The sequence below is a fragment of the Symsagittifera roscoffensis genome, chromosome 3 (assembly GCF_963678635.1).
Source record: "Symsagittifera roscoffensis chromosome 3, txSymRosc1.1, whole genome shotgun sequence".
Lineage (NCBI taxonomy): Eukaryota > Metazoa > Xenacoelomorpha > Acoela > Convolutidae > Symsagittifera > Symsagittifera roscoffensis.
In genome coordinates this window covers 56766030-56780016 of record NC_087064.1, presented here as the reverse complement: position 1 = coordinate 56780016, position 13987 = coordinate 56766030, and the positions used below count along the sequence as shown (strand labels likewise).

The window sequence follows — 13987 nt, the reverse complement described above, 5'->3', positions numbered from 1 at the left end:
ACGGGGACGCCGACGGATATTTTTGTCCGGGGAGTGGGGGTAGGACTTACCCACACTGAAAACTTGATAATAAAAAAATTAAGAATAGCAAGGGAAACAGGAGAGTTAGAAGCAGAAACAGGCGAAGAACCTAAGAAACCTGACATAGGCAGGGTGGTTGAGTCATATTTTAACTTACCAAATGAATATTCAAGTAACATAATACTAACAGACAGTGATTTCATACTCACAAACAGAACATGTGCGGTAGCAATCACCGCAGACATGAGTTTTAGGACGGCGCTAGCGGCAGATTTTAAGAGGGAATATAAAAACGTGGAATTCCTTTGGAAGCAAAGACCAGGGATAGGGGGCGTAGCAGCCTTACCTCCGGCGGTGTCGCAGATACCGGGAAAGTACTTGTGCTTCTTGGTAACGAGGGCGACGGAGAAGCAGCACGTGGACCCAGAAAACCTAGTCTTGTCTTTGACGAGGCTGAGGGACTTCCTTGTGGAAATGGACGTGAAGGAGCTCTCGCTTCCAGTGTACGATCCAAATAGAGGAAGACTGCATCCTCGTGAATTGTACGCGCTTGTACACGTGATATTCTCTGATACGAACATGCAAGTATATCTACATAAGAAATATTACTTAAGTATAGGCTGAGTGATGTGCGAGAGGGTGTTAGGCCAAAGACTAAGTTGTGTGTAATATGTGAGAGGTGCGTTATGTTATGTTATGTGTTAGGTTATTAAGATCATGGGTAAGTAGGGGTTAGTGACCATGAACAACTAAATAACGATCTTGGGAATAGATCCAAAGTTTGGACTGTCCAATCTTAGGTCGAATTCCAAAATTTTAGAAACCAATTGATTTTAATAAATTTTAGGATAAATATCTTTTTATCTGAACTGTCTTTAAGCAAATTTTAACGATATATATTAAGGTGAAACTGACAGGTGTGACAGTCGTGATTCCTTTTCTAGATCCTGATTGATCATTTAATTGCTCACTTGAGTCAAAACTTGAAATCGAAATCAAATCAAACTTGGAAAGAACAGTATGGACAATTTCAACCTGGATGAATTGATGGACCTGGCAGAGGCATATGTAGGACCGATGGTAGATGCGATCTATCGTCGGCTGATCGAACGAGATTTCGCTCTGGAGGACCCAGAGGTGGTCATGTTGCTGACCGCCCTGATTAACATCTTGGGGCACGAAAACCGTGGGGACCGCCCCACGGAAGTCCTGTTGATGGCAGCATATGGAGAAAGAGGAGTACTAGACCGCCCGAACATGAGAGTGATGAGGTGGAGAAACGGGGCTCTCTCAGGGAGTGACTTGGCGAATGAGCCTGGGTTGGGAAGTTCTAGGACTTACCAACCAGGTGAGATGCCAATGCCCTCCAAGCCCAAACCTGGGCTGACGAGAATGCATCGGGAGATGAACAGCGAGGCGACCTCGTCTGGTTCACCACTGAGAGCAGCTGTGCCACCAAAAGGGGCGAAAGTAACACAGAAGGTTCAGACGAACCAAACCATACAAGATCTGGACGAGATGAACGATCAGTTGAGAAGTACGAAGAAGGAGTTAGACGATATGACGAAGACCATGCTGGCGATGGAGGAAGACCGGGACATGTGGAGAAAGTTGTTTGAAGACTGCAACAAAAAGCAGGGTCAAGAGATCGAACGCTTAAGGCAGGAATACAAAGAGCGATCGGAGCAGGTAGCGTTGAAGACGTCCATTGAGAAAGTGATACCTGCAAGGGATATTCCTCGTGGGCAGTCCCCGATGGAGCTCTTGACACCTCGAGAAATGAGTCAAACAACGGAGACACGGCTTCCAGCAGAGACGAACCGAGTAACAATCCCGGATCCTAGTGACACCTTGGGTGATCCCGTCGTAGAACAGACAGTGAGAAAACTGATAGAGACCGCTGGACGATTGGTCGCTAACAAGAATGCACCAGGTTCCGGGGTGACTGCACCCTATGGATCGATTGACGATACGGGCAGAGTACAACTCTCCCAGACAGTAATCAGACAAGGGATGAGTAACGTGACACCACTCATGGGGAACTCGAGAATCCCAGAGAGGAAAGTAAGGAAGATGCCAGCGAAGAAAGTGTCTCGTGTAATAGACGTGCAGAAGAATAATCAATTGAAGTATAATTTCACGGGAGTTCCGGAGACAGATCCGAGAGCCTGCTTCAATCGAGCTACCTGGAGCCCGGCTGTGAACCTGCAGCAACCACCACTCGGGACATCTCACCTGATATTGGGAGACAGCTTAGTCAGAGTGCTGTCGAATTTGAGGACCTCATGGGTCACCACGGTGATGGCCTTTGGAGGCGCGACAATTGCCCAATTATATCGCATTGTGGAGCTGATGAATCCAGGGAAGATACCCAATGTGATGATCTTAGTTGGGACGAATGATATCTCCAGAGGATCAGATGAGCAGGAAGCACTGTGGGAATCAATGATGGTGTGTTTGTTTACTACTCTCTGGCAGAAGTTCAGTTGCGCGGTACTGACCGTTTGCACGGTGCCAATGAACACAAGAAGCCTGACAGCATCAGGAAGAAGGCACAACGAGGGAGTCATGAGATGGAACAACATCCTGAGAAACCTAGCAAATCGAAATGCCGGAAGAATGATCCTCATGGACATTGAACATGAATTGAGAGCCATGGATCAAGCCAGACTGACCACAGATGGCATCCACTTCGACAGTGTCGAAGGACAAGCTTGGTTGAATCGAGTCTTCCAAGAACGGTTGGATGAGCTGGAAGCAGAACTCTTTGACACAGGAGTACTGAAGGAAGAGGGAACGGTGAGTGATACGGTGATCACCACCTTTGTACCTCCTAACCTGGAAACACGCTTGGGTACGGTCCCAGCCGTCACAAATTACCGGCAACAAAGCTCCGGTGAACCAGGTCGAAGAACAGACGTACAAGATCGGTTGGGAGAAGCACCGATGAGGAGGACAATTCATCCTAGGAAAAGGATAGGACCTGTCAACCAACCAATCGAGGAAGTAGCAGGCACATCCAGATCGGACACTAGATCGGAGACGACGAGTACCAGTCGAGAGGAGAGACCGAGCAGAGGCTCATTGATGTGGTCGCGATCCATACCGTCTCCTTGGCATATATACAAAGAAGAACTAATGAAGCTGGACCTACAGAGAGTGAGCTTCATCGAAGATGCAAGGAGGATGCTGAATGGAGCGACGCTATCCGTCAGCAGATTGTACTCGATAACCGGCGTAGACTGGTTGATAGCCGCTAGCATAAATTTCAGCTCCACGACGGCCTTGAGATTTGCCGACTTGGAGGGACTGCCCTCCAACAACACAATAGGACCTGTGAATGCAAGACCGTTGCAAGATGTGAGATTGAACCATGATGAGAGGAATCGTGAAGAAAGGCCAGGAAGATTCCTGACGGCGAGAGCGCCGATTGGACAACACGTGAAGATATTTAGGCAATTGACGACACCACCTGGTCATGTGAAGGAGAGAGTGTACCCAAAACTAGTGAACCAAGATGGTGATGCCCAGAGATATGGCGGATTGACAGCGATAAAGAAAGATGAGACCATCTTCGCCGCCTACGACAAAGCAGAGATGAGAAAGGCCAAAATCATGGTAGTAGCGAATTCAGAGTTCGTGTACACCTCTAAGTCTTTGTTTTGGCCGGACGTCATAATGCTGGCCGCAGTTGACCTAGACCTATTGCAATCAGTGTCATTGGCTATAGGGGTACAAAGGCAGACAGAAATGAACCCGATAACGATTGTGTTTGCTGGCATCAATGACCATCTACACAGTAGAGGTTTTCTGAGCAGGCTCAGAGATCCTGCAACAGCAGAAAACGCAGTATGGCCAGCGATAAAAGACATCCTGGAGTCAATGGGTGAAGTGGTAGACGCGACAAAGGAGGGATCATTCAATAAAGTGACGTTGAGAGTAGTATTTGCGTTGTCTCCGGGATATGCATATCTCCCGGATGGACTGAAATTTGTGTATGCAATGGTAGCCTTACTTTCGGAGGGAAAATATGATGTGATCATATCAGCCCCGAATCGCATGATAGAAATGGAGAACCTGAGGCCACTTAAGGCTGAACTGCCTGCAGTATGGTCAGATATCTCAAACGCGATGAGAGGGTTCAAGGACCACGCGCTACACATGTTGGTGTTGGACGAAGTGCTGGGGTTGGAACTGTCCAACTTCAGTCGGCAACTCAAACTGAAACCAGGAATAGATGACGACCATCGAGTGATCACGGCGATGTCCAACGACTTGTGGTTCCGAGCAATGGAAGTGGCGAGTGAAGACACGAGAAGAAAGAATTCACTGGAGACGAGAGCTCATCTGGAAGCGATGGTGCTGAGAACCAAGCCGGAAGCAAACCAGTGGCTACACCTGAATCCGAGAGTAGCGGCATTGGGTGCAGATGCTTTTCAGCAAGGCCCAGTAATGATCACTAAGATACACGCCTACTTGTTGAAGGAGGTGAACCTGGCGGAAAATGCCGGAGAAAAGACAGCTGAGTTCGTGAACAGAATGTGTCAGATTACTCTGGAAACCTTCTGGACCCAGGAAGTGAAAGACAGGAGGGATTTGAAAGGACAGACAGCATGCTAGAAGGGTTGGGAGCCGGATGGACCGCGTCCTTCTTGGCAAAAGTCTACCCGAAAGTCTCGCACTACTTGATAAAGGAATTCCTCCAAGCGGTAGTGAAAGTATCGATAGTGGAATTAATAGCCCTGTTCGTGACATTTGGAGCGGAGAATTTCGTGAAAGGACCGGTGATACTGCTTACGGATGGAATACAGAACCTGCGACTAGATGGACTTCTGACATTGATCGCAATAACCCACGGAAACTTGGGAGGATTGATGAAACTGGCACGTTGTCCAGAGCAGATGAAAGAGAGAGTGAGGAATCTGGATATGAAGAAATCCACAGACTCGTGGAACAAAATAAGAGACCTGAGACACACTCTTATCCAGTATCTCTTGCAGCAAAATCGCTTTGGAACCGGAGAAGACGAGACAATTGAAAGAGAGGAAGATGTTAGACGACATGTTGGAGGCATGCCGCTGTTAACAGATTTGAGCTTAGCTATGAGAATCGATCCCTTGGCGCTGATCAGAGGAGTCACGGAGTTCGTGACAGTGATCTATGGACCAGCAGTCACCTTTGCGTTCCCTGACGTTAAAGTGGAAGCATATAGGAGGTCGGTGTTGCACCTGAACCTCATATCGGCAGTGGACGGTAGTACACTGAACTGGTGTGAGCAGCACGCATTGCGAGAGCTCATGAGTGAAGATCTGTTATTTGCGAAAATATCGGAGCCAGAGATGACAGTCATCAATTTTGACGATCACTTCTGTGACCGCATGGGAGAAGTAGAAAGAGGGCACATCGAGGTGTTTCCAAAGCTTTGGAATCTGAGGCCCTATGACAAAACGAATGGTGAAATGACCAGAGTGCCTCGTCTTCACAGGTGAGAGAAGAGACGAAGGACTGGGGCGATTACAAGAAGCTACCCGAAGCAATCCCTGAATTCCCTCTGATAAGAAGGATGTTGCTCGGAGCAGTCTCCGTAGTACAAACTCCTAGGTTGAGAGCATTCGAAACCAATGAAAGGAGAGTAGGGAATTTCTCGGCGACGATGGATCCATACTTCGTGGGGAGAAATGCGGCCGTGTTAAATTACACACGATTTGCGTACACGGATCAAGCGACGAGAAGGCGAATAAGCAACGCTGCTACTCCCAAGCCTGAAGGATTTGATGAGGAATGGAGGGGACTAGGCTTAGCTCCAATGAGGATGAGAGGCAGGACTGAATTGCCTGAAGCCTCAGTAATCCTGACCAGTGTGAGAAAAGAGATGAAAGCTGCGGGAGTATTGCAGACGAGAATTTTCCTAGCACCCTTCGGCTGCGAAGAAATCAAAGTGGTCCATGGAGAAGAGGAAGATAAATCAGCCGGTACATTGCTCATACCGAGATTCCAGGAAGAAGCTGACAATGACAAACAAGGACCATCGAACTCGAATAGGGACAAGTCAGAAGGAGATGACGGACAGGGTGGAAACCGTCAGACTGAAGAACCCATGCAACAAGATCAAGCTGGTGGGGAGGACGACAGGGCATCGACAGGAGGAACATCCAGCCTGGATTTCAATATCTTCAGTGATCTTGAGAATAATGCAGACACGTTGGAAACGACTGAGCCAGCGGATGAAGGCATCTCGACACTGGAACCTCCGTCAGCCTTTGAGGAGATGAAACGGAATTTGCCGGAGAGCAGCTCTCCTGGCAATACAAGAAATAACGATCAGAGAATCCTCATGGAATCACCTCGGAGGAGAAGAATAGAGGCCTCAACCAGAGTACCTTTCTTGGGAACGCTGCCCGAAGAAGAATGGGAAGTACATCACCGAGACCACGAGAGTAGGACGGGATGTAAGCTGGACAGAGTGGCGTTCATGGAAGAAGTCTGGACTGTGATTCAGAGCTATGGGACCCAGTCCATTCTCAAAACAGGTCTCAATCAACCCTTGATGAGAGAAGTACTTGACAAGCTTGATGAGTGTGAAGGGAGACTGAGTGAGTTATTGATCGACTCAGCCACTGATGAGAGTGAAGCGAATTCTCCCATCAAGATGACACCGCAGGACAATGAAGGAGAGGTGGTGTACCTGTCAAGGACCAGGAGAGGAACGATGCGATCAAAAATGGTGATTGATAAAATCAATGCGATGAAAATGAAGTTAGGCAGCAGAGTGATGCCGAGGAGAATTGGAAAGACGAAAGTGGATTCAGAAATATCGATGAAAGCTGGTAACTCAGCGAAAAGGAAGCGAGTCGAAGAAGCGAGTCAAATGGATTTGGGGCAAGGTGATTATCAATTGTCCGGCACAGATAGAATATTAACTGATATAGCGATGGTGCCACCCATTCTCATGGCAGGGATAAAGTCAACCGGTTATAAATCCAAAAGGAGTGACCGCACTCTGACTGGAGCAACTTTAGAAATGGAAATACTCAGTCAATGTGGAGAGAGTAAAATGAGGGACTTCAAACCATCTCCCATGAATCATGGAAAAGGAAGTGTTGCAGGACAACTGACACCAGTGGAATACAACCGACTAAGAGTGTCGGAGACAGTGTCGATAGATGAACCCACCGGTGGATACATGGAGATGTTGGAATACCGGAACTCGGCTAGAGGGTATGTAGTGGCCCTGGAAGACGAAAAAGCCATGGAGGGTTATCTGGAAATGATGTTGCAAGGCACCACCCTCAAGCAGAAGGCGTATGGAACTTTGGCGTCGTCTGACGTAGAGGCGGAGACGATCGAGCAGTTAGTGAGCCTTCCATGGAAAGCAGTAGTATTGAGGTATTTCGAAGAAGAAATGAGGACTACGCCAAGAATACATGCTCTCGTGGCAGTACCTTACGTAAGGACAGAATTACAACTCAGGATCGCCTGGTGCATGATGGGACTGACTCGCGAAGAATTTGATTCAGAAGAAAGGAAGAGATCAAAGGAGGAAAAAGTTTTCCTTATGACGAATCTGAGGGATCTGATAGTCCAGGAGGGAGCAGCAGTAGCGTGTGCAAAGCGGAGAGACGCTCTCTGTTTCATTCGATTCCTGATAGAGCAGATCTCAGTACCTGCATTAAGCACTTGTGTTAAAATGTTAAGGGAAGGCGATGAGCGAACGAAAGCCATGTTCTTACTAGCAATGCTGGATATGCAGCAAAGTAAACCGATGAGGGTGAACATGAAAGAACCTGAAGAATTGGAACCCATGAAAAAGATAGACGAGATCAGGAGATTCTCAAACAAGGAGTTGAGGCTCACTAAAGAATCTATGGGAGCATTGCCGAAATCCAGTGAATACTGTGGACCGATCAAGAAGAAGTCATATAGCTATGTGTCCGGGATTATAGGGATAGCATACAATCCTTTCCTGAGTGAAGACATACGCGATTGCTTCTTTGATTATGAGCAGGCGGTGTTACTAAGATTCTGGACGTCCAGAATTGTGACGACTAAGAGCGTTAACAATCCACAGGCCAAATTGGTATTGGTATTGGAAGAAGAGGTGACTGCACCTTCAATACCAAAATCCGACAAGAGAGTGGAATTTGGGTTGGGATTCTCAGATGAATTACTGAGAACGAGCTTGATGGCAGTGTGGGAATTGATGAAGCCATCATGGTGTCCTAGTCCCAACGCTGACTCAATATTACGGGCGACACAGGACATACAGAGGGAACTGAATGCGGACTGTAACCTGCGTGACCTCAACATCATATATAATGTGATGATAACAGCCTCTAAGAGCAACGGAGAAGATAGAGTGGAGTTGCCTGGCTGGGGACCAAAAGACTGGGTCAAACCTGGTAGCTGTCTGGCGGAAGTCTGTGGACTAGAGGGTCACGTTTGTGGAAGTCTAGACTGTGTGAAAACCCTGGAGAAACAACACAAGCAGTTGACAGTATTGTTTGGAAATGTAGTGATGAAAGCAAGAACGGAAACGGAACTGATAGCAGATTGCCATGGAGGAACCGATGTGAATCTAGTGACAGCACTAGGATTCTACAGCATGTTTGGTTCTTTAGAGTCACTATTGAATCTAGAACAGAAACATGAGATGGTCACAGCCATCAGCGTAGAAGTATTCCCAGGAGTTCTGCAGACTGAGCAGAAGTATATAGGAAAATGGAGGGAAGCAATCGAAACAGAGATGAACATCAGACACAGCGAAACTTATTGTAGACCATCAGGAGCACGATATTTGGTGGGTTCAACGTTGGCTCCAATGTGCAAGAGCAGATACCCTGTACATTTCGTGGCTGTGGACGTGAAGAGTACAAGAACGATCGTGGATCAAGCTTTCTCAGTGCCAAAGTGCGTGAGATTGGCGAGAATGTCTGAAAAGTCTTACGAGTTACTATGTAAGATGTTCTCAGCAGTTCCAGAGAGAACCAAAGAGGAGTTGGAGTCAATACTAGGAAAGAAGTTCATGGGATATGTGAGCGGGAACTTCAGTGACTTTGAAAACCAGAAACAGAGAGGATCAACTGTCACAGATTACAATGCAGTAGATGAGAATGATGAAATCCACCGAGTGATGATGGAAGTGGAACCATTGCTGGAAGCTTCAGGAAAACGCAATTGGAGTAGCATCATGTTGACACATGACGAGTTTCCTTGCCACTGCTTGCTGCAGACCTGGTGGTATCCCAAGCGTAGTAATTTGGTGTTGATCTGGGACTCTGGAGAGCTGCTCTCCATGGGTTTACCAGATTCATCACAGCCCATAACAATAGTGATAGTGGGAGTTATGATGGCGATACGATGGCTGGAAGCTCATGTGAAGGAGAACAATAGACAGGATGCACCAACGCGAGAACAATTGAAGAAATTGGATTGTCTAAAAGATTGAGATTTTTTTGAGACAACGTGCAAGATTCTGAACATTCCGATGGAAGTGAAAAAGATATGGGCAAGGAGACGACTGATGCCATGGTTTAGAGCCAACAAGACTGCATGGTTGTACGAGTATGCCAAGAAGCATATGTCGAAACATGGCAGAGTGTACAGTGAATATCAGCTGGACATTGGGGCAGGAGCTTTCAAGCGAGCTTTCGTGACCCATCGGAATGCAGTGACCACCGCTGTGAAAAGAATTTCCAGGACGAGCGAGCGTAGTGGAAATGAGAAGGCAGAGATGCTGAAAGAAGATTTGGAGAGAAACGTGACGTTGTGTCTCCACAACAGCTTCTGTAGAAACAGAGAATCAAACGTGGATCCCCTACCTTGCTGTAAACAGAGGGTGGAAGAGCAGAAGTGTTGGAGGACGGCTTCCAACAGCGTCAGGATAGTCAATGACGTGCTACAAGACACGGAAACCGAGAGTGCGGAGTCAGCGTCACAGGAGGAGGAAATGGAGCATTGACGAATGGTCGAGAAAACAAGAGGCGGCAAGAAAGAAAATTAGAAGAATTTAGAAGTTTTAGAACTTCTAAACGATGAAAAAAGAAGAGAACAAAGGGATGATGAAGAAAAGTTAAAACTCAGAATTGTTTTATGTGTGTGAAAAACTCAAGTGAGAAACCAAGCAACCAAGTTGTAATTGAAAACTGAAACATTTAGTTGAGTTTTGAAATTGTTGCATTTATAAATTTGCATTTTGGTTTTAGTTGAAGTGGCTTTAGAGACACTCACTTATTATTTATTTAGAAAGGCTTGAGGGAAGAGTATATTTAAATATTCCAGCCTGCATGATTGTTTTTAATCACTTAGGAAGACTGATCACTTTGTGGTGACATGAAAAACTTGAGTAGCTTCTTGAGGAGGGAGGTTGTTGCATTGTTCCTTCTAACCACAAAGTTTCTTAGTTTTAATATTCAGGACAATAAACAAGCAAGATTTCCGAAGGGAAGGAGCATAGTAGGATAATTTTAGCTTGTTGGTTGGCAGGACTGTCCTGCAAGCCAACACCTTTTAAATCTAGGAGAAAAAGTTCTAATCGGGACATTGACTCTGGAAGTCAGAAAAAATGTTTTATCTTAAGTCATATCCTCAATGTGCAGATTAATGAAGGAATTTGAAGGCTATAGTGATGTAGTATGATGCCATTTTTATTCTGCATTGAGTCGATGTGACGTAGATAAAAGTAATTTCGTGCATTTTGTAAATTCTGTTCGATGACACTGTAACCATTTAGAACATTGCGCGATTCAATGAGGACATTGACCGGACTGTCCGGGGAGTATGTGACATTCGACCAGAATGTCAAAAATGCAATCTCTGCAGAATTCGGAATTTTAGCAGTAAGCCTTCCGGATTGGTGGTTTTTAAGAACTAAGGGCGTTAATGGAACGTTTAGCCAAACGGTGAAGGCTGGAATATTCTAGTATTTTAAAATTTCAAAAATTCGAATGATGACGTCACTTTTCTGAGAAATGCTGAAATGGCCATTTTAACAAAAAGCGAGTGAAAAACAGAACAACTTTATCTGTGATTGCGAACAGAACGAAAATCGAGATTAAAGAAAAACAACAACGAACTACAATAGCAGAGAACGTTCCAAGTTGCAACTATTGTGCTGCTACAATAGTTGCAAGGCCGTTGCCAACAACGGTGAAGGGTGAGAACCAGCCTTCCGGATTGGTGTGAAATTGAACTTAAGGAGCTTGATTCACTGGATTCAAGAATCCGGAAGGGTTTCGGGACTGGAACTTTTAGCCTTTTATATAAACTTTTAGCTTCTTGTCATGTCCTGAATTGAATTTAATTAACAACTGGATTCATTTTGATAAGGATGAGAAGCTAGGAGTGGGGGAAAGGGTTGATCCATCTTCGATGGAGATGATGATTTTTATCTACTGAACAAAAACAATAGTAATATAATAAGTAGTAGCCCTGTTTTTAGGAGTGACCTCGTGGTCTGGGGATACTGAGACCCAGCCATGAGCTCACTATTTTTGCATGTAATTCAGTTAATTTGAGCGTTCTGGTCGAAGCCGGAGAGCAGTAACGTTTTTGTCGACCCGATGTAAGAAAGACCACCGAAAAGTACTGGCTTGGTAGAGACGGTGAAAAACATGCAAAGCTCTGTTTAGACGCTAGCCAGTCGTCTTAAGACTTAGTTTTGTTATCCGTCGATATGTATCTTCCGGGCGAATGTTACAAAAATAAACGAGGGTTCAAAACCCATGGAGAAATCCTAAAGCCTACCCTACTACTACTACATAAGCTAATCTGCGTGTTCTGGCCGATAGCACCAAAACAGTAATGATTTTGTCGACCGATGTTAAAGGACCACACATAGAAGTGGCTTTGGTAGAGACGGTTAAAAGCATATGAAGCTGTGTTTAGACGCTAGCCAGTCGTTTCATAACCTAGCTTTTTTTTCCGTCGATATGTACTGGCGAATGTTACCAGTGCGAAGCTCTGCATCCCCTTTGTGCAACCACTGAGTTAGCCCTGATAATTTGACGACAGATTTTATTTAAAAACATTAAGACGAGAAGAAAATGTTTATTGCGTGAAAATGTTTATTGCGTGCTTATTTTTCAGAGCAAATGCCTAGATCAAGTCGATCAAAATCGCGTGATAAAAGTGTGAGTCGAGAGAAGTCAAAAAAGTACAGAAAGAGATCAAGATCGCGCGATAAGCACAAGTCAAAGGAGTCTAAGGAAAAGAAAAGAAGATCCAGATCTTCGAGTGGTGAAAAAGATGTATTTGGTCGATCTGTTCATCGGAAGCGGCATATAACTGAAAAATCTAAAAAGGACGACGAGGAGAGGTCGAAGGAATTTGAGCGCTTGCGCCTTATGTAAGTTGCCATGGTTAAATGTTCAACCACTAAAAAGCCACAATGTTAGTGTGAAATGCATACTTTTTGATCAAAGAAAAATGATAGTTTGGTTTTAGAAGACAAAAAGAGATGGAGGAGCGTTTAGTCGAAGAAGAAGTTCAAAAGAAGATTCAAGAGAGAATTGCCGCTCGAGTTGAAGAGGAACTGGAAAAAAGAAGAGATGAAATTGAAGCTGAAGTTACGAAAAGAGTTGAGGAAGCAAAAGCTCGAATGGAAAACGAGTTGATGCGGGAACTAGAACACAAAAGGATACTGGAAGCTGAAAAACGAAGAAAAATAGAGGTGAAAAATATCCCATTGATTGCCAATAAACGATTTTTAAATTTGAACCGCTGTTGATTATGGAGAGAAAATTGAAGAAAGTCAAATGTGTGCCTGTAAACTGAATTGATTTGTTTGTTTTAGGAAGAAGAACGTCTGAAGCAAGAAGAACTTGAAAATATTATAGCGGAGAATCAGAAAAAAATTGAGGAGCAGCAGAAGAAAATGGTACTTGAAATTCTTAGTTCTTTTATGCTTGTCACTGTTATTTGAACATGCAAGGCGTTCGTTATTTTTACCTCTTTAATTACTGTGTTCGAAAGCTGTAACGAAAACTCAGTGTCGGTGGATATGCTTTCAGAGACAATACTTTCCTCCTTGTTTCCAGATGCCGGAACACTTTCCTTGCCCTTCAGCATTCACGAATCGTAACTATTTAAGGCCGTCGCGACACGAGAATGTTCACTCCGAAAGCTTTTGTTCCAGATTTGGTTGATCCGTAAATCATAGGATCGAAAATTTACCATATCAAGTAATGTATTATGGAGCGACTTAACAGAGGAGCGTTCATAGCTGGTTTGAGATTTTCATAAACTTAAAGAATTGCTTGAAAACGAAGTAACTCTAGGGCGAAATCTAGTTATTTTGCATGAACACTCGGAACTCAGATCGTTGTTTGTTTTTGCTTTATATTGTTACATGTTGCAACTTTAGGCCGAAGAGCAGCTTAGATTGGTGGAAGAGCAACGGAGAATAGCGGAAGAGCGAATGAAAATGGAACAAGAGGAGCGAGAACGAAAACAGAAGGAACTAGACATGGTGCTCGGAAAGAAAAACAGTCGACCCAAGCTATCCTTCAATCTCAACATGAAATAAACACCGTGGATAGTTTTCAATCTGTAATAGGTCTCTTGGCGTCCAGAGTGAAGACCCAGATTAGAATTGGGGATATTGAGGTGTTGGACCACCAAGAGAAAAGTGTGTGACGCACCAAAAACAACTACAATAGTTTTTTTTGATAATTATTATTGTGTATAACTAATTCATTTTTCGCCACAATTTAAAATAAAAGTTGACTAATTTTTTACGCTTGCGTTTAGCAAGCGTTATCAAATCGGAATATAGACTTTCGGGTTAGCAAATTGTTTAACAGAATCACTTGTACAACTTGTACAGTGCTGATTTAAATTATCCGGACAAAATGAACAAAACTTGAATTTTCAAACACGGTTTTCTCAAATTGGGTTAAGATTAGAAAAAAGTGAAGAGAACAAAATTTGCTTAGATTTTGACCAGCATTAATATGGGTCAATTTTTTCC

At 44.6% G+C, this 13987-nt stretch overlaps 2 protein-coding genes across 2 annotated transcripts in view; one reads left to right on the top strand and one right to left on the bottom strand.

Moving 5' to 3' along the window:
* LOC134841764 (V-type proton ATPase subunit H-like) overlaps positions 1-13987 on the bottom strand; it is a 183374-nt gene that overhangs the window by 90074 nt on the left and 79313 nt on the right. The window lies entirely within an intron of this gene.
* LOC134841947 (arginine and glutamate-rich protein 1-like) lies at positions 12075-13709 on the top strand. Its single transcript, XM_063858048.1, has 4 exons — positions 12075-12364; positions 12463-12688; positions 12812-12895; positions 13382-13709. Exons 1-4 carry the CDS (start codon positions 12111-12113, stop codon positions 13541-13543), a joined length of 726 nt encoding a protein of 241 aa, XP_063714118.1. The 5' UTR covers positions 12075-12110; the 3' UTR covers positions 13544-13709.